The sequence below is a fragment of the Mugil cephalus genome, chromosome 2, assembly GCF_022458985.1.
Source record: "Mugil cephalus isolate CIBA_MC_2020 chromosome 2, CIBA_Mcephalus_1.1, whole genome shotgun sequence".
Classification (NCBI taxonomy): Eukaryota; Metazoa; Chordata; class Actinopteri; order Mugiliformes; family Mugilidae; genus Mugil; species Mugil cephalus.
In genome coordinates, this window is record NC_061771.1 from 5,994,921 (window position 1) to 6,014,742 (window position 19,822).

General features: G+C 45.3%; 2 protein-coding genes across 4 annotated transcripts; both read right to left on the bottom strand.

Moving 5' to 3' along the window:
• Positions 1-441: 441 nt before the first annotated feature.
• Positions 442-7,221, bottom strand: zgc:136908 (Transitional endoplasmic reticulum ATPase). Of its 3 annotated transcripts, none has more exons than XM_047575207.1 (18): positions 6,963-7,221; positions 6,184-6,295; positions 5,937-6,109; positions 5,695-5,837; positions 5,258-5,388; positions 4,355-4,486; positions 4,145-4,247; positions 3,877-4,010; positions 3,634-3,769; positions 3,442-3,554; positions 2,746-2,910; positions 2,469-2,591; positions 2,165-2,377; positions 1,857-2,035; positions 1,644-1,773; positions 1,376-1,534; positions 959-1,110; positions 442-840 (listed from the first exon to the last, which is right to left on the bottom strand). In XM_047575207.1, the coding sequence occupies exons 1-18, from the start codon at positions 7,031-7,033 to the stop codon at positions 735-737; spliced, it is 2,475 nt and encodes an 824-aa protein (XP_047431163.1). In that variant the 5' UTR covers positions 7,034-7,221; the 3' UTR covers positions 442-734. The 3 variants fall into 3 exon arrangements, with proteins under 3 accessions (XP_047431163.1, XP_047431171.1, XP_047431177.1); XM_047575215.1 differs by having other exon boundaries at positions 6,599-7,220; XM_047575221.1 differs by having other exon boundaries at positions 6,184-6,403; positions 6,599-7,219.
• Positions 7,222-7,384: 163 nt separating this feature from the next.
• Positions 7,385-19,782, bottom strand: samd1b (sterile alpha motif domain containing 1b). The gene is made up of 7 exons (XM_047577380.1): positions 18,077-19,782; positions 16,738-16,987; positions 16,303-16,427; positions 12,162-12,210; positions 11,962-12,073; positions 10,543-10,657; positions 7,385-10,417 (listed from the first exon to the last, which is right to left on the bottom strand). The coding sequence occupies exons 1-7, from the start codon at positions 19,250-19,252 to the stop codon at positions 10,274-10,276; spliced, it is 1,971 nt and encodes a 656-aa protein (XP_047433336.1). The 5' UTR covers positions 19,253-19,782; the 3' UTR covers positions 7,385-10,273.
• Between the last annotated feature and the right edge of the window lie 40 nt (positions 19,783-19,822).

Genomic DNA, 19,822 nt, shown 5'->3' on the forward strand with positions numbered 1-19,822 from the left:
TGAGGGCTCCCTTTTTACCATAACGAGCGTTTACAGCTTTATTTCAAATCTTGAATGATAAAAAACTATAAAACCCTACATCATAACTCAGTAATTATTTTTTTGGGTTGCCTGAGTCAACACAGGGCTTTAATTTACTGTGTGTAAACAGACACGTGGACTCTGAAAGTGTAGCAGCTATTTAGAATACAGTCACTATTGATGTTTTGTTTACATATATTTATTGTTAAAGTTGTTTACACATCTGATCTGTCAAAATATATTTTGTAGAAGCAGACACCCCAATAGTGCTAATACGCATTGGTTGTTGTGAGTGTATACATATATATTCATAATGATACCATTTAAAATTAACATGTTTTTTTCTTTTTTGGTATACTAGCTACATTATCTGTTGCAAACCTGTCTCTAAAATGACACAACATTTTCATTATAAAAACATATAAATAAATGCTTTTATTACAGTTTAATCACATACACACAGCTTACGTCATTTCCATAATGCAAACGGATCACAGCGAAAACAGAAAGTTAATGTAACTGGGTTTATATATTTATTTGTTATCTCAAACGCCTTAAACCAAAGCGACTAATCCATCTGATCACATCCCCGTAATTATTATTATTTCTCCCTGTTTCTTTTTCTCTTGCTATTTCCCCTTCTTTCATTTGTCTGGCACAATCTTTTCAAGGAGGCAAAGCACAGTTGAAAGCGAACAACATTGCCGTTTTTGTCACTGATAGAGATCGTCATCGCCTTCCTCTCTGTACTGACTCGGCCTCCCTGACCGAGGGCCTGGCCCTTGATTTCCAGACTGGGTGCCAGTGGCAGAGGGAAACCTGTGTGGTGAGGAGAAGGAACTTTAAGTAAAACTAAAATAAGGTTAACACATGAATTATGTGAATTGCTACATTTTACGTGGTGTGTGTGTGTGTGTGTGTGTGTTTGCTTGTTTACCTGAAGTTTCCAAACCCTCTACTCTGCTGCAAAGTCTGAGCAAACATCTCATATTTGCGGATGTCATTGTCACTAACAGAGCGCCGAGCAAACCTCATGGCCTCCTCAAAGTGGTCCTTCCTGATCTCTGGGACTGGATCAAAATCTTCATCCTTCAGACAGAAAAATACACAAGGACTACACGTTAAAACATCACGTTGTGTATGTGTGTGTTCCCAGTCCAAAGGCTGAATGTTACGAAACATATAGCCGCCCTTTAGGGAACATTTTATGTTCCACAGTCTCCGTCAGTACCAAGCACACACAGCGTGGTACTACTTTGAGATGTGTGTGATAATGAGTAAGAAAGTCAGTAATCTCCTGTTTAATACAGTATGATACGGTGTAAACAAGCAAGAATAGAGAACAGTAGCGGACCATCGGGATGCCTGGTCTGTTCTGCCTTTGACGCTCAGCCTTGATCTCAGCCTCAATGGCCTCTCGGATGGCCATCTTACAAGCACGCTGACAGATTTCTGTCAGATCAGCTCCGGAGAAACCCTCTGTGATGCCAGACAGGTACTGCAGATCCACATCCTACGGATGGAGCAGGAAGGAGGAGCATATATATATAGATATATATTTACTATATGTATATATATAGAGAGAGAGCATATTGAGAGAAATGTTTGTGTGTTTCACTAACTCGTGCAACAGGGGACTTGCGTAGGTTGGCTTTTAGAATCGCCATGCGAGAGGGTTTGTCAGGCAGCGGTATGTAGATCAGTTGATCCAGACGACCTGGCCGCAGGATGGCTGCGTCTATGATGTCTGGTCTGGTGTGAAGAGGAAGGAGAAGAAATCAGTTTCGCATCTAGGGATCAATCTTAAACACAGACATGCTGGAACAAAATTGCACCTGTTTGTGGCACCAATGATGAAAACGTTCTTTTTGTCGGACATGCCGTCCATCTCTGTGAGTATCTGGTTGATGACTCTGTCAGCTGCACCACCTGCGTCCCCACCTCCACCTCCTCGGGATTTGGCGATGGAGTCTAACTCATCGAAAAACAAGATGCATGGGGCTGCTTGTCTTGCCTGTACGCAGAGGTCAGAGAGGTTACAGTGTAAAACAGGACTGTACACTGATCAGCATAGGGCTCACGTTAAAAAACCCAAATTTACAACATAGAATTATTATCTTTTCTTTCATTTCTCTGCTCTCACCTTATCAAACACATCCCTGACGTTAGCCTCTGATTCCCCAAACCACATGGTGAGCATCTCAGGTCCTTTGATGGAGACAAAGTTTGCCTGGCATTCATTGGCGATGGCTTTAGCCAGCAGGGTTTTCCCGCAGCCTGGAGGGCCGTAGAACAACACGCCACGAGACGGGGTCATCCCGAACTTCAGGAACTTGTCAGGATACTCGACGGGATACTGAGGAGAGAATAATGAAGATTGATGTGTAGTTGCTGGGATGCGTTGTGTAATTTTGTGAAGGGTTCTGATGAGTGAGTGTTTTTTCCACCTGAACGAGCTCTTGCAGTTCTCTCTTGACCTCGTCTAGTCCTCCGATGTCCTCCCAGTTGACCTGAGGCACCTCTGCAACCGTCTCTCTCAGAGCTGATGGGTTGCTCTGACTCAATGCCCACTGAGGGGGGACATGATGGCGTTAGGGAGAGGAGTTCTCGTTTATTCTTTCCTTAAGAAACACTAATGTCTAGCTCACATGATCTTTCCGATGAATATACACACTCTCTGTGTGTGTATTACACACAGAGAGTCCAGTATTTGGGTTTGTTTACTTGGAAGTCGTCCATGGTGACAGCCAGTGAGTTGAGCAGGTCAGCATCGATGGATTCATCCTCCAGATCTATGAGGATCAGCTTCTTGCGGATGGCTTGCAGAGCAGCTTCTGAGCACAGAGCAGCCAGGTCGGCACCCACGTGGCCATGAGTCTCTGTGGCAATCTGACACACAGCATGTTAAACAGCTCAGAGACAGTCATATTTATTTATTAAAAACATAAAGATGAGAGATATGTCATCAGAGCATGTGTACGTCACTTTAACTCCAACGAAAATAAACTGCATTTAATCAGTTATTTCTAGAATTTCAGAATTTGAATATTTATCGATTAGATTAGCACATGCTGTATAGACACCACACTAAAACACGGGCTGCTATTCCTTTATTCCACATAGCATCTGATGGTTTTTGTCATAGATTAATCCCATCATTTTTCCAACTGTTCTGATGATGATCAGATTCAACATAATTTCAAAGATTTTCATCTTCACTTTTCTTCACAGCTTAAAACCCAAATGATTTTCAGTTCAAGGTGAAAGCACAAAGTTAGCAGATCATCTCAATTAGAAAGCTAAAATTACTTAACGCTGGAAAAAGTGATGATTAAAACCTATCAATCATATTAAGTCATTATTTGAGGTTTAATTGTCATATTAATTGTTAAACAATATGTTTTTTTTTTCTAGGCTCACTTTCTCCAGGTCCACGTCGTCTGCCAGCTTCATGTTTTTGGTGTGGATCTGCAGGATCTCCAGTCGGCCGGTCGAATCTGGGATCCCAATGTCAATCTCACGGTCGAACCTGCCTGGAGAGACATCGACAGACGTGTAAAAGCTATGTAAGTGTGTGTGTGCGTGTATGGGCGTGTGTGTGTTTGTCCTGACCGAAGCGTCTTAGAGCAGGGTCCACGCTGTTTGGCCGGTTTGTTGCTGCCATGACAACCACATGAGCTCTTTGCTTCAAGCCATCCATCAGGGTCAGGAGCTGGGACACTATGCGCCGCTCCACCTCGCCATGAGTCTACACACACACACACACAATCAAACTTCTTATTTACCTTCATACAAAGAAAATGTAACACTGTCTATGCCGAACTCATGCGTTTAGACTGTTTTCCTGTTGTTTACCTTCTCTCTCTTAGGGGCAATAGCATCCAGCTCATCAATGAAGATGATGGCCGGAGCGTTGCTCTCTGCCTCCTCAAACGCCTTTCTTAGGTTGCTTTCTGACTCTCCCGCCAGTTTACTCATGATCTCAGGACCTGGTCACAGAATAATAGATGCCACGTTGTTGTCCCATCAGATCAGATTCTGGTCTCTATTTGCGATTTATTTATTATTTTTTGACTTTGCAAGAGCATCATCCACCAACGCTGTGATCAGAAGAAAGCCCTACCATTGATGAGGAAGAAGAAGGCACCGGTTTCATTGGCTACAGCTCTGGCCACCAGGGTCTTCCCCGTACCTGCGGGGCCATACAGCAGGATGCCTCTGGGGGGCTGAGAGAGGTGAGGAGAGTACACTAAAAAGAAATGCCCGATGATACCATGAAAAGAAGATTTTTAAATGGGTGCACAGAGTGATAGTTTGCTCTCATGCATGACACCTTAACTCCTATAGCTTTGAAGAGCCCCGGGTGTCTGAGAGGAAGCTCCACCATCTCTTTGATCTGAGCCAGTTGCTTCCGACAGCCTCCGATGTCGTCATAGCCGATGTCGTTGAGAGTCTCCTCTTCATCCTGTCACAGGTTTGGAGGCCCACAGTGTGCTGATTAATAGATCCTCTCATCAGCTTTCTATGTATGAGTTCATCCAAACTGGATTACTGAAGACTTTGATACTGACTCGCCATGAATGGATCCATACTGACTCATTTCATTCTCAAGGAGTAAAGCGAAACATCATGCCAAGTGTTTTTTTTCTGGCCTATTAAAAGCCAGTTTAAGCACTTTTGTCAATATTTGTTATCCTCAGGAAGGAAGTCTTTTTTCAGACCCTCTCAAACCAGATTGTAGATCAACATGAGGGGCTATATTGACTCCTCTGGCCTGAATAGTCACACCACAACAGGAAGAGGTGTCAATGACACATTGACAAATTGAAACAAGGGAAACAAGGGTTAGGTCAAAGTCTGTGTAACCCAACACATTGTCTGAGCTTTCATATAAAAAGCTTTCAAATAGTTTTCATCACATCAGATTTTAGCAACAAACAACAATTAAGTCCTGATATTGCAACATTTTGTTCAGTGTGGAATTCACACGGTTGCCCTGCAATGTCATTGCTTATGAACAGCAAGAGAAATGACTTCGCTGAAAATTTGAGAAACCATGTTGAAGAGAATGACAGAAAACAGCAAGAATTTACATTTTTTTTTAAATCCATGCACTCTCAAGCAAATATTTCTGGCACTGTTGCTTCGGAGAAGATGATCTTGAGGGCGAGTTCTTGCCGGTTACAGAATGCTGATTCCCACTCACACAAGCCCGAGACTTAAATGTCTCACAGACCTCTCTCTTGATGGCCTCTCCCTCGCAGTAGATGACAGTGTCCGGGGCCACGATGCAGTGAGGGCTGGGGTCCGTCTCCACCACTTTGAACTCCACCGCCCTCATGCTCCCCCTCACCAGGAAGATGTCCCCTGATGACACAAACGACAAACTATTACATTCACTGAGTGTCTGGAGAATGGATGACCTTAAAATAAACGGTTTCGTGGTATTGTGCAGAGGACACCGCTGATTTGACTGTGTTATCAGATTCACAGATTCACTGTCCTTTCTACGCCTTCATTGGACAGATATTAATGGAGAGACACAGGAAGCAATGGGGTGAGGGGGGGTGACATACAGTAAAGGGCAGAAGCTAGTTTACAAATCAGTTTATGTGGCGCCCAATCAACTAGGTGAGCTATCACGGCGCCTTGGTGTGAGAGGTGTTGCCGTACCTTTGTGTACAGGCCGGTAAGCCTCCAGAAAGTAAGGTTTGAGGAAAACCTCAAAGAGGTTTCCTGTCAGGCCCTCAATGGTGTCATCTATGGGGAGGACATGGATCTTTTTTCCATACTTGATATCAGGACAGGCATGGATACTATGAGTACACACATATCATCTATTAATATTTCGGAAGAAACATCTCAAAACCCAACTTGTCAGCTCTCCAACTGGCAGACACAGGTGGGAGATCTACCTGATGACATCACCGAGACGCACTCGCAGGTTGTTGCGCGTCACGCGGTTCATCCGAATCCGTTCATCTCCACAGGTGTCGTCGGTCAGGACGATGCACACCGTTTGCCGTCGCTTCCGCCCCTTCAGCACCACCGTGTCCCCTCTGAAGAGCTGCAGCTCCTCGGTCTTATTCTGATGGAAACACACGCGCAGACGAGTCTGAGAACCAACGAGTCCGGCGTTGGCTGTATGTGCACCTTACGCACCTGCGACAGGCTGACGATGCTGCTGTCCTCATTGAGGGCCTCGTCCACAATGAGCCTGTTTGGTCTGTGCTTCTGCTTGAGGATGGCGGTGGAGAAATCTTCTGCCTTTGCACTTCAAAACAAGATGACACCCTCACATGTGGGCACCGCACATGAAGCTCTGATTTCCTCATGTGACACCGTGCTGTATTTAGAATCCTCTGGGCTCTGCACGTAGCAACTACTTGACAGCGTAAACATGTTCAAATATCTTATTCATTTCTGAACTGCACAGTTTTTTTTTTCATCTTAAGCACCAGCTCTGTATGCTGGGTAAAATGTGTCACTCCGTATCTGCAAAATATTGTATGTTCAAATATGCATGAGTAAGCATACACACACAAACATAGGGCTCATTAGAAGCTGCTTCACTCACTCTGCTCCTCCTGAGCCTGGCATGACTGCTGTCCTTTGTCGTGTCAATCAGATTTTCAAATGTTCACCCCAGGGGTTTACACTCCCTGTCCGCTTCGTGGTACACGTTAGAGTTGACCCGGTTCTAATCGACGCCGGCGATTTGAGATTCAGTCTGATGTGGTGAGGTTTTCCTGAAGCTCAGTGAAGTTCCCAGCACAGTCTCAGTGTTTTCTGTTTCCCCCGTCTTCTACCACCATGTTAGAGCTGCAGCTTGCTTGTTTATCAGTGGTATAAATATGCCCATCTGCTTCTCTGTCTTATTATAACCCCAACATGGGCGTTCACACACTTTCACATTCACACCGAGATCTCGAAGCACTTACCTTGGAGAGTGTCCCAGGACAGATATAGCACGATGTTTCCTCCGCCCCCTGCCACCAAGCAGCAAATACATACAGAAACATAGCTAGTCCCAAATAGTGTGAAATATTTATGGGTCAATAGAAATTCTGTGTGGATTTCCCTCCCCCAAAAAGAAACAGTCGTATGGTCTTGTCTTGTCGAAGACACAGCATGGTCAATCCACCGACGACTTCGACTTCTTCTGGCTGGAGGGAGCTGCTGTTGCGACCCAGCTGCTCTAAACCGTCTGCGGTTCCCTCCCTCTACATGTCAACATTTACGTCTGGCACGCACACAAAACGGACGCACACAGCCCTCCAATAAAGACACACAAACAAACATGGGACACGTTTCCACAACATGCAAACAAAGGAGCTGCGGCAACTGAGCATTCACACATGGAGTCATTTCATTTTCAGCTTTTATTACTAAAACTGACCTTTAACAAATAACAAGCAACAAGGGCGTAGACACACTGTACATCCCTCTTTGAGAATCAGCACTCAGACACAGACGCTCTCTCCAAATGATTTAACAAATAAGCATGAAATAACGTTAACAACGAGTGCACTGCCTAAACTTGTTCTTGGAGAGAGAAAGAAAGTGAGAGGTAGAGGAGGTCTGAATGCACAAAGAAACAGTTGATCTGATGAGCGGAGAATAAAGGAAACAAACATTTGTCAAAATGAAACCAGTTTATATCAAATAGGAACAATGGAAAAGACATTAGTTTGGTGACGCAAAACTGGAATGTATCCTGCTAAAGCACAAATGGGAATGAGTTGTGTGACGATTTAGACAACAATTAGTTGCTAACTATCGACCATTAAAAAATTGCTGGTGGCATGAGATTAGTGATTGACTCAGCTTTAACCTGCTGTAGCATCTTTCAATTAGGTAATGTTGTGCGACTCATTTTATAAATGGCTAATGAATCGGTCTTAAAATATTTACATTATTTTCTATGTATATATAGTAGAGAGTTGATTGTTCTGCTGATTTCAGCTCATTTAGCTGGTGTATTTGATCAACCCTTCTGCTGCTGGTTTCACAGAGATATTTTTGACTGGTCTCTACTGTTTGGCCTTATGAGACTAAGGCTTACTTTCAGCCTCAGGGTGGACTAAGAACCTCGTTGTGTAGGTAACATTCAGTGACAAATTGACAAAAAAAGAGGAAAATGTGGCTGTTGTTTGTCTTGTGGTTTGCTGTTAAGAGTTCAGTTGTTTTCATCTTCCCAATGAAACACGAGGTTGCACCAACTGTTTGTAGTTTCATGACACAAACATTACATGGAGATCAGTTGTTCTTAAATAGTCTGCAGAAATTCTGCCTTCAAATGAGGTTGTGTTAACGGCGTTCACAAGAACAGTCTATATAGTATGAACGGACCCCTCCGGTGGTATTCAGCACCTCGTCGCTGGATATTTTTGATAAGGTCAGAGTTAATGAGTTGCGACGTGGTTGCCGACGTTTTTAGAAGTGATGGAAGCGAATGGTAACTTAATATAGTCCAATTTAGTTGTTAATGTGGTCCCTTTAGAATTCTATAACACGTATGAGTAAAATACAGCCCAAAGGTCCAAAGGTCTCATCTTTTCTTTAAGCATTTTACCATTCCTAGCAGCGGTGTTCTCATGACTTAAGTATTTGTGTTACAGTTTGAACAGGAAGCATTTTTCTGTACACAACTTCCCATAACGCAAGTGTGATTTTGTTGAGTTCCATCTGAAGGCAGCATAAATGTAAAGTGTAACTGTTGTTAGCTTAGTGAACCAATTGAGCGAACAAATGTTAGCTTGCTAATATATATGATCCATTTGTAGTGAAGTCGTCAAGGTGTAATATGGACAGCGGTTAATCTATCCAACTTCACACTGAAACAAAATGTTAGCTACATTTACAAAAACACAAAAACAAAAAAACAACAAGTACACAATATGTTGTGTTGCTAAAATTGAAGTTTTTGGGTGGTATGCTATGGTAGCTTACATTGCTACAGTGCAGATCCCGCTTACACTCCTGATTGGATAGCAACCCAGATGAATTTAGATGTCAATAACAAGACTCAAGACTCAAGCCATAGTATAACTGTGAACCCAGCCCCTGATTGGTGACGCATAGGCCACAGATTTACTTGCTTTTACATCGCGTTCACGGGTGAGCGACGACTGCCTTGCATATCCTGCATCTGTATGAACATGAACAGTTGGGGCAGTATGGACACGTGACACGTGGACATTTTGGAGCTGTTGTCATTGCCAGATCACAGTGACAAATATCTCGGAAAACGGCTTGCGGAGGTTAGTGTCTTTTAAGAAATGGGAAGGAAACCTGCAAAATGAAATGGAGACAGTCCGAGACCATTACGTCCATTCACAAAGGCAAATATTGGTAAAACAAAATGAGCATGGTGCCAACAGCATTTTTGTTTTGTTTTAACTGGGTGTCAAGTTTATCTCCAGCCTTGGGCTATTCAAAATCGACCACTTGGCAGTCTACGAGCTAACAAGGTCCAACGACCTCTCAGATATCCAGGGAGAAATCATCAGTTTATTGCTTTGATCAAGAACCGTTTGTGGAAGGACATGAACTCGGCACCCGATTTTTGCCTGGTCACATTACACAATGGTTAGGCATCCCAACCATCTTGTGGGAAATATATATTTAGTTTGGTCAACTTCTAAGTTTTTCTAATTGTCCAACATGCTCCATCTACATCTACACAGACAAACATGCACCCATAAGAAAGAAACCCTCAGTTTGCAACCAAAAAAAAAACCAAAACAAAACAAAACACTCAATGACACCCCCACCACCGCCCCGCCCCACCCCACCGTAGAATAAACACGACCTCTGTCAAAACAACAGTCATCACAAATAACGGGTTAAACACAAACCATCTTGCACAGGTTTATCAATAGAACAATAAAATTGCAAAGTGCTTAATTGTAAAAAAAAAGAAAAAGAAAAAAAAGAAATAAAAATTGCATGATTGTTTTGAATCTCTGTTTCATAAAAAGTTTCATGAGTCCACTTTCACCCTGCCACATTTGTGCTCTGTTTGGTAGAAAAACACCTTGTTTTCCAGAAAATCCAGTCTCCATCCTGTGTTAAGGATCAAACCAGTGGTAGAAGGCCAGGAGGAAGAGAAACAGAGGTGCCTCTGTGTGTGTTTTGTGTGTGATGTCTGACATGAGATGAAAAGTGTATTGTACTCTATATCACGCATGCATTTTTAGATAACTTGAGATATATGTACAAACAGTCTGCGTGTGTTTCGTGCGTGCTGTTAGCAGTCGTCATCCTCAAAGTGTGTTTTCTGCAGAACCTTTACGTGGCGCTCGTAGATCTTGAGGGCGGGACCGAGCCTGATTGACAGGCCAGTGAGGACATCATTCCGCTGCATGAGGAGAAGAGACTTTCCATCGATTTCCTGATGGAGAGAGCAGAGCAGGGCATGGGCGTACGTGCAGGTTACAACTTAAAGGGTGCAAGTCCAAACTTTTGGGCCTGTCTATGGCGCCCTCTGGTGGCAGTCAAAGAAAAGAACAGGCTCACCTGAGTCCTGAAGGCGGCAGCCTGCTCAGGAAAACCTGCTGCTGTGAAATAGCTGACCACATCAGCCACTGTCCAGTCCACCGGGCTCCCACTGACCCCCTCAGATTTTATAAGCCTAGACAGATGTGGGAAAAGGGCACTCATGCATTACATCCTACAGGATTAGCATTTTTATAGATGAATAAATTAAACCTTGAACCTGAGATTGCTCTGTGTTTTCGTCGGTACGGTCCGGATGATCAGATATGACACTATTAATTTGAATAGTCCACTTTCACTTCATTTTGAGAGGATAATATAATCAGGGAAAGGGCTACATGGGACTGTGTGATACACCTGGAGTGTAGTGTCTGACGCTGATTGGATATTCAAATGGAAACTGAAATGTCTCACAGTCAAAGTATATATTTATTTTCTTTTTTAGCCTTAGTTTGAGGAAGTTCACACCTGTACAGGCTGAACAGAGGCCCTCAAATGCGTAGCAGGACCACGGCGTTAAGAGAACAACAGTGGACTGTTCTTAACAGGTCAGTCGCCTGCTCTGAGTCTTACTGGTGTGGACATGGGTCCTATTTGCTAAAAACCACACTTGAGCTACAGAAAGTCCCCAAAACAAACACAAAGTAAATACGTCTGCAGAGCATTGCCAAGCAAAGTGCAGAGTACTCTCTTGATGTCTGTACTATAGATCGGAAACAAACCAGACATTAACTGCAAGGAAATATTTATTAGTTTAATTGGGGCAAATTGCGATGCTGCTTTGTTGTAATCAGATATGTGTCCATTTGCAGCTGTCTTATTTTAGCGAGGCAATTTATGGTTACAAGTAGTAAAGCTCACAAAAGCTCAGAGGTCCCATAGTGCACCTGGACAGCTCGCAGGGTCAGGTCACGTTTGCGGCTGACGCACGTCCGTATCTTCAGGAGAGCAGACGTGGTGGAAAGCTGCGTAAAATTGTAAACGCCGTTGTCGAGTGGATGTGTTGAAGCAAAGGACTAGTGTTAGTGAAAATATGTGTTATGTGTATATCAGAGTTTTGTATGTTTGACTCACTCACATTAGGGAGTCACTCATGTGCTAAAATATAGGTCGTCGTGTGGTGTGTATTCAGTTGTAAGGGGTAAGCTGACAGTTTTGTGTAGTTCAGGGGAGAACACTTCCTTTACACCCTGGTGTAACAGCAATCCTTTTTAAACTCATGGATGTCTGGAAGTCCCTTTGTGTGCAACACTAACACATCCAGGACTGTCGTAGGGTGCTGTTGCAAGGTGTGAAAGCGCAAGGAATTAATTGTGCGACGTCTTTGTACTTCGGTAGAATCCTACATGCTGATTAGACCAGAAAGCACAGGAATGTTCTCCATGTGTTATCTACTATTTAGTTTTTTATGTAGCACCCCACCATCTCTTGTGTACTCACTCTCCACTGCTCACGCTAATCCCGCGCTCTTCGGACAGGCCCGAGTCTCTCGGGGAGGAAGTGGGTGTAAGCAGGCAGGACGACACGCCGTCCTCCGTCTTACACTCTGAGCCTACGAGGAGAACATTATGCCAAGTGTGATTCTCTACCCAGACATAAACAAAGACGCGCATCGAGCCGACAGGTACAGAAGAACTCACCATTAAAGCCTGAAGAGGAGTGGTTTATCCCATCATGCTGCACCTGGTCCTGTGCGTGGAGAGAAGAGAGAGGGGGGGTCACACAAAGGGGACAGTGCCAGAGGACTGTTGAAAGCGACAGAGCGATACGACCTCCACCCAAAATGAAGGACGGGAGGAGCCGGCTGCTTCGACGGAAACCGCGACAGAGCTGCAGTGGGACGTTTGGGCCATCTGCTGTGGGAGCGTAAATGATGATGTGCAAGGTATGAAGGGGACTCGTGGTGGGGAGCGAAGTTTGATAAAGCTGATGAGTCACACCCAGTGGGGAGCTGAAATCTGTTTTCAACAGCCCAAAACTTGTGCAATTGAATGGAATTTTTCTCGCCTGTCTCTGTGATAAGATAAAATAGCCCCAAGGCCCCCATCAGCCACAACATTAAAACCACTGACAGTAGAAGTGAATAACATTCACAATTCAGTGTTCTGCTGGGAAACGTTTGGACCCGGCATTCATGTGGGTGTTACTTAGACGTGTAGCACCCACCAAGACCAAACCAGACACCCCCACCCCATAGCAATGACACTCCTTGATGGCAGCAGACATCCCCAGCAGGATGCAGCCTGACACAGACACACAACTAAAAACAAAACATGAAGAACAGCACAAAGTGTTGACCTGGCCTCCAAATTCACTAGATCCCCAACTGATCAAGTGTCTGTGTGATGATCTACAGAGGCCCCTCCCCTCAACCCATAGGACCCAAAGACCCCCACTAACAACATCCTGTTACCAGACACCACAGGACACCCTCAGAAGACCCATGTCCATTCTCTGATGAGTCCCAACTGTTTTGGAGGCACAAGGGAGACCTACACAATATGAGGAAGGTGGTCATAATGTTATTCCTGATCGGTGTATACAAACACCAATTTGTCAACACAAAATACAGAGCTGATGTCAGGACATTTAACAGAAAAATGAATCTATATCCTGCACCTCATTTAGAGTGTAAACATGTAAAATATGCTCCATCACTGTCTCACCGTAAATCATGGATAGCAGTTTATGGGATGTTCTGACATGACAAACTACAGCCCTTTGATCCACTAAGCGTCAAAAATTCCAGGTTCTCCACAGCAACAGAACAATGAATCTGCCAGTCAGTCTTTATTGATTATTTTAGTCTTGTTCCAAATGTTGGAATTCAGCCTTCATGATCTCATCCAGCCTTTTTGCGTGGCTCTTCAGTTGCTTTATAAGGTTACTGGTGTTGAAACAGCATCGCTGATTCCTCCCCTCGTAGCTAGAGCATCTGCAAGGCAAGCACGACCGCTTGTTGAAGACATTATTCTTTGCACAAATTTTGCTCTTCGCTCCTCTAGACAGTACGTGTTGGTGGAAGCACAGCACAACCTGAACAAACCAATCCATCAGCATTTTACTCTGGACAAAGCAGCCAATACCAGATCCTGTCCTGTAGGCAGTGTAGGAGGCATTTCTGATCCTGACTTTGGAAAAACGTCGTAATACATCAGGTTTATGTTAACTTTAGTTATGCTATTTTGTGCTGCCCCTCTGGTGAATAGATGCACAGGTTGCTGACTGGTCATTTGATTAGAGTTCAATATTTGATTTTTTATGAACACCAAGGCAATCTCCTGCAAACGAGGTTGTGTTCACCTCATTCACAAATAAACGCCACATGGATATCGCCCCCTTGTGATACCCGCAACCTCGTAACTGTTTATCCGATATGTCCTGAGTTCAGAAGTTGGGGCGCGTTTTCAGGAAATGGCACAAGTGCCTGATAAGTTACTGTATTGCAGTTTAATCATAAGGAGTTTTCTTCATAATTTCATACCATGTTTAAGGAATATGTTGATGTTCCTCTCCTTTCATTACGTCTGTGCATTTGCTTTATTACGTTGTAATGAAGCAAATGCAGCAGCCGCCTTTTCTTTTATACAACCCTGAAACAAAAATGGTTTTCGTCCCAATGTACACTGTAAACATACTCTTTTGCAACTCTTACAGGAAACTGGGCCATGATGTTCTCATTGATGGCCAGTGAGTTTTACACTTTTTAGATAACGGTTTTACTTATAAATTCTCATGGTAGGGTAAGAGAAATTTATTTTAATGAATTTTTATCTTAAATTTTGGACTTTTTCACCTTCTCTTGATGTACTGTATATTTGTGTCTAATGTTTAAAGCATGGTGTTAAACAGCGTATGATTATACACAAAATACATTATTGGTTTTCTCCTATAAAAAATTACCTGAGTTTTCTGTAGAATTTAGTTTAGGTTTAATGAATGAAAGCACAGACGGAGACACAGAAAAAAAAAGAACAATAGGGACACATACTTGATTGTGATTGTGACCCTTTGCTATAGATTAATTTCGCTATGTACAGTCCACTGTGCAATTTAATACGCACTGCCTGGTCGGAAAAAAATAGCCGCCACCTGGATTTAATTTAAGAGGTATGAGCCTCCTATTGGATAATTACTGCATGGTCGATTATCTTTCAGCTGGCAACAAGTTATTTAACCCCAACTGTTGCAATGAGTAGCTTCTCATTTCAACAACCATGTGTAAGACACGTCCCATGTTTGTGATAAAGATGTTAGTCTGTTTGAGAAGGGTCAAATCATTGGCATACATCAAGTAGAAAACATCTGAGGAGACTGAAGCAGAAACTACTAAAACTGTCCAGCGTATTATTATAAACTGGAAGGATAGTGGAGAACCATTGTCTTCAAGGAGGAAATGTGATCACTTAAACGTTTGGTGAAATCAGATGGAAGAAAAACAATAGTAGAACTCAGGCCTGTGTTTAATAGTGAGAGTAAGATTATTTCCACACGTATGATGTGAAGGGAACTCAAGGCATTGGGACTGAACAACTGTGTAACCTTAAGAAAACCACTAATCAGTGAGACTAACTGGGACAAAGGCTTCAGTTTATGCTGCCTGTTTGCTAGGGAGCATAAAGACTGGACTCTGGAGCAATGGAAGAAGGTCACATGGTCTGATGAGTCCAGATTTACCCTGTACCAGAGTGATGGGGCATCAGGGTGAGAAGAGAGGGTGATGAAGTGATGCCCCCATCATACCCAGTGTTTACTGTACCAGCCTGTGGGGGCAGTGCTATGATCTGGGTTTTTGCTGCAGTTGCTCAGGTCTAGGTTCAGAAACATTATGTCCAAAGAATGAGGTCAGCTGACTATATACTGAATGACCAGGTTATTACATCAATGGATTTTTTCTTGCCCTGATGACACGAGCATGTTCCAAGATGACAATACCAGGATTCACAGGGCTCAAACAGTGTGCTCCCTGAAACACTCCACCAGGGCGTGGAGTGGTCCAGGGAGCATGAGACATCATTTTCACACATGGATTGTCCCCCACAGAGTCCAGACCTTAACCCCATTGAGAATCTTTGGGATGTGTTGGAGAAGACTCTCCCATCATCGATACAAGATCTTGGTGAAACATTAATGCAACACTGGATGGAAATAAATCTTGGGACACTGCAGAAGCTCATCCAAACGATGCCACAGCACAATCAAAGCAAAGCAGTAATTCAATTCAATGAGAAGGTGTGTCCAAACTTTTGACCAGTAGTTTATATATATATTCCTGCTGCTTTGACCCATTTATTACAGTTAATTTGTTATTGAGTGTTTTTATACTGGTCATTTACAGAGGAGATGACTCTCGTTACGACTATAAATGCATTCTTAATCTAATATATTGATATAAAGTATGTAAAATGAGCACATCCTTAACCAGCTAGAACTTTAATACAACTGTCATTGTGTGATGTCCATCCCTCCCTGTCCCTCCCCTCCCCTCTCTCCCACGTTCTCCCACGAGAACGTGAGAACACTGGGAAACAGCTGATTAAAATGGGTCTCAGTCTGTTTAGGTGGCTTCATTTCTGTCCTCTTCCAAGGCCATTTAAATTATTTTGTCACTGACATTAGGCCCATTAGTGGCATCTGTAATCATTCTCCAAGTTCTTTTACCCTTTTGCTAAACTCATCATTTCCACACCACGCCGTCTTGTTCTGATAAAGGCTGTGGGGGGAAAGAAACATCATCCAGCAATAAAAACTGACAGCACACGCGCATATGCTCAAACTCACTTGTGTCTCCATATGTGGCCGTTCAGGAACTTTCTCCTCCGAGCGTGCACCGTTACACTGGGATGCTGCGGCTTCCTGAACAGGTGGCGACTGCGTCTTGGGGAGGAAATCAGGGCCAGTCATCCCTGAGAAACCAGCACCCAAAAGAAAGGAAATGAACACTACTGGAAAACAGAACAGCAATACCCTAACCGTGATATTTCAAATTCAATAAAGTTGGTGAAGTGTTTATATTATAAACCACGTTTGAAAAATGTCAGAAGTTTTAGGTTATAATATCATTAACTACTCAAGAATGAGTGGTAGTGGTCTTGACAGTGGCACTTCTTAACGGAGGAGGATTATTACAGCATCCTGGTGATAATGATGATAGTAGTTGACATTTTTAATTAGCCTCTCTCCTGCACACACACACACACGCACACGCACACACACCTATGCCACCCTGCTGTTGCTGCGGAGGGCTCTCCTGCTTTGATGCTGTCTGGATCTCAGCATCTTCGGTGGTTTTCTCAATGAGCCCTGGTTCGGTTGTCATGGCTACCACGGATAGTCCTCCCTCCTCATCAGAACTCTGGGGATCTTCCTCCTCCTCCTCCTCATCCTCTTCCTCCTCCTCCTCCTCTTCTTCCTCCTTCTCTCCCCGCTCTTCCTCTTCGCTGGCTGTTTCCATCGGACCATTCTCCTGGAGAAGACGCAAAGTTGTAACACAACATGTTTCTACCACACAGAGAAGAGAGAAGAGCAAGCGCCGGCTTCATTCTCGGAGTTTAAGTTTGGGAATGGCCCTTTGTCATTTGAAGGTTTAAGCATTATTAAATATTAGGTCGTCTTGGATTCTGCAGTCGAGGAGTATATTAGGGCTCAAAGACACCTCCCATTTTGGAGACAGACCTCAGAAATAACGACTCAAGTTTGCGCCCACAGGGGAGGTAGGGGAGGGAGGAGAGTGTGCTGTCAGAAATGATACAAAGGATTTAATGAGGCACGAACAAGGGAGGGATGCCGAAAAGGTGACAAAAAAGAAGAGGTTGAGAAAAAAAAAAAAAAACAAATGTAAGCGGTCAGAATGGCGCCTCTAAATGTGAAATACGGGAGCAATCGCGATGCCCGGCTCTTCGGGCAGAGTCCTCCGCCGGCCTGAGCAGCGGAGCGGCGCTCACAGGAGCGCGGCAGCGGCACGTCTCAAGTTTAGACAGACACCGCCTACTGCGCGGCAGGCCCAGACACTTCGCGCTCCGGTCCGCGCAGCTAAAGTTCCTCAGAGCAGAAAATCTGGTGTTATTGACCTCAAATAGTGATGTGGCCACGGAACCAGGAGGCGCGCGCCATGCAGAGACGCTCTTTATGGCGCGCGCTCTCGCGAACGGGAGCCAGGGAAGCCGCTCCGGAGCTGTCTGCTGCTCCTCTGTGTAACCCGCACCTTTTGTGCAGGAAGCCGAGCTGCACACACATTTATTAGACGAGGCTACAGAGGACAAACGCAACACAAGCGCCGTCGCATCCAGCTGACAATGAACCGACAGTGAGAAACAACAATCAATCCCCCCATAATTTTGGAAATCCCCTGAAACACTTTTACACATTAAACATCGACCTCTAACCAGAAAACAAAATGCGGGCTATTTGGCAACGGAAGCAGAGCGCGTCCTGGAGCCGTGCGTGCTGCTCGAACCGGTGATCATTAATTTATCAGCGAGCCATCAAGCCGACGCCGTTCAGTGTGCCCTGTACAGCTAAGACGTGTTGGAAATGTTAAGTTAGCATTGCCCACCTTTTTCACAGTGTGTTTGTCCTGCAGTGTGCTCTTTGCAAGTCTGTCAGCGGACACATTCTTCGGCATCGGCTCCTCCACCACCATCCCCCTCAGAGGAAGAGTAATGTTCCCGCAGCGGGTCCTGCGCAGCCTGCCCCTCGCCACCTCTCTCTCCATGACCACTTTGACTTTGCCTCGGGTCAGCTTTTCCTCCGACAGCCGTTCCTGGCTGCTCAGATACCCCAGAATCTCCTTCAGCCCGAGCGGCTTCATTTGGCCTCTGGTGGCGGCGGAGGAGCCCCCTCTGAGGCTCCTCTCGGACAGGCTGCGAACAGAAGCCACCAGCCTATCGCCCAGGTCGGAGTTGGCGTGGTTCCCCGCTGTTCTGCCGCCCCCTCCCTCGACTCGAAGTTTGGGCTTGAGGGGCACAGTCTGCTTCTGCCTCTGATGTTGAGGGAGGGTGCTGGCGCTCCCAGAGCAAGTTTTGCTGAGGGTGTCAGCTCCGGACGGAGCGGGCGCCTTCCCTCCGCCAGCTGCATCGGCTTTGCTTGGTGTTATCCTGCTGGCATCGCCCCCACCGTGAGCGCCCGCTCCGTGGTCGAGACCTGGCGACTGGCAGTCCCCGGCTCCCTGCTGTCCTAATCCCTTGTCTTTCGGTGCACTTGCTTTCTCCTCTTTACAGCCGCTCCCGACGGCGCAGCCCGTTGTTGCGCCACAACTGAGGCACCCGTTTCCGCTACTCGGGCTGGAGGCAGGCTTAACCTTCTTGCCGGTGGTGTTGGTTGATGTTTGAGTGTGGGGACCTGGGCTGGGCTCCGAGTCCTCCTCTCCCTCCTCCTGGTCGGTGAAGCTGTGCGCACTGTCGCCGTTGTTGTTCAGATGATCGTGTTTGGTCCGCTCTCTCGCTGCCTCCGCGCCGCTGCTGCTGCCAGCAGCCGTAAACTCACTCTTCTTTCTGCTTTTTCTCTGCACCTTCGCTGCGTTTCGGTACGATATGGAGCCCTTGTAGCTAACTTTGAGCACCGTGTGCTCTTCAATCAGTTTTTCCAGTTCTGTCCTGGTTCGGTCCGGGTCTGACCCGTGTCGTCTCCGGACCATTCGACAGATCCTCTCCAGATCCGGACGGGCTTTCCTCGAGCGGAGAGAGTCGATTGTTTCCAGGATCCACTCCCGGTACTTATTGGGCTCGGACATCTTTCTCCTGCTGCTGCGGATGGGGTTTGGCCCGAGTGCGTCTTTTCTCCCTGTTGTTTCACAAGTGACGCTGTGTTAAAGCTGGGAAGCCAAAGTGCGATCCCCGGCTGGAGAATGAGGACGGAAGCCTGCCTGGTACGCTTGCGTTTGTTGGCCACATTGTGCGCTTAAGGTGGACCGAAGATGGCGCCTTTCTCCGCTACACAGACGCAAATTGCATTTAAGGTGGACTTGTCTCGCTTCGGAGCCCAGGGAGCTCCGTCCTTTGTTCGCATGTCATAATCTGATCGGCCCCTCGCTTTATGACGGGCTGCTCGGCGCGAACACAAAGGAACACCGACGAACTCCGCCGAAAGGAGACGGAGGAATTGTTGAGCGTCGTGTTTCCGAGCGAATCAGACTGAGCCGGGCGGTCAACAGATGGGTGGGCGACGGCTCCATTCCGCATCAGACGGCAGTGACTGATGGATGCCTCACCTCCAGGCTGAAACTGAAAGCATCCAACCAAACCGCTCCACTTTTCTGTAAAGTTGTGATCCTCTAACTATTAAAAAAAAAAAAAAAAAAAAA

What these genes read in the sequence shown, in the direction of transcription:
- samd1b (XM_047577380.1), bottom strand. Translation starts at nt 19,252, where the DNA reads ATGTCCGAGCCCAATAAGTACCGGGAGTGGATCCTGGAAACAATCGAC. An exon ending in ACAAACACACTGTGAAAAAG is followed by an intron (nt 16,988 to 18,076) that starts GTGGGCAATGCT and finishes CGTCTTCTCCAG; the next exon opens with GAGAATGGTCCGATGGAAAC. An exon ending in CTCCTCTTCAGGCTTTAATG is followed by an intron (nt 12,074 to 12,161) that starts GTGAGTTCTTCT and finishes TTCTCCTCGTAG; the next exon opens with GCTCAGAGTGTAAGACGGAG.
- zgc:136908 (XM_047575207.1), bottom strand. Translation starts at nt 7,033, where the DNA reads ATGTATTTGCTGCTTGGTGGCAGGGGGCGGAGGAAACATCGTGCTATA. An exon ending in TCAAAGCTATAGGAGTTAAG is followed by an intron (nt 4,248 to 4,354) that starts GTGTCATGCATG and finishes CACCTCTCTCAG; the next exon opens with CCCCCCAGAGGCATCCTGCT. An exon ending in TCAGGGATGTGTTTGATAAG is followed by an intron (nt 2,036 to 2,164) that starts GTGAGAGCAGAG and finishes CTCTGCGTACAG; the next exon opens with GCAAGACAAGCAGCCCCATG.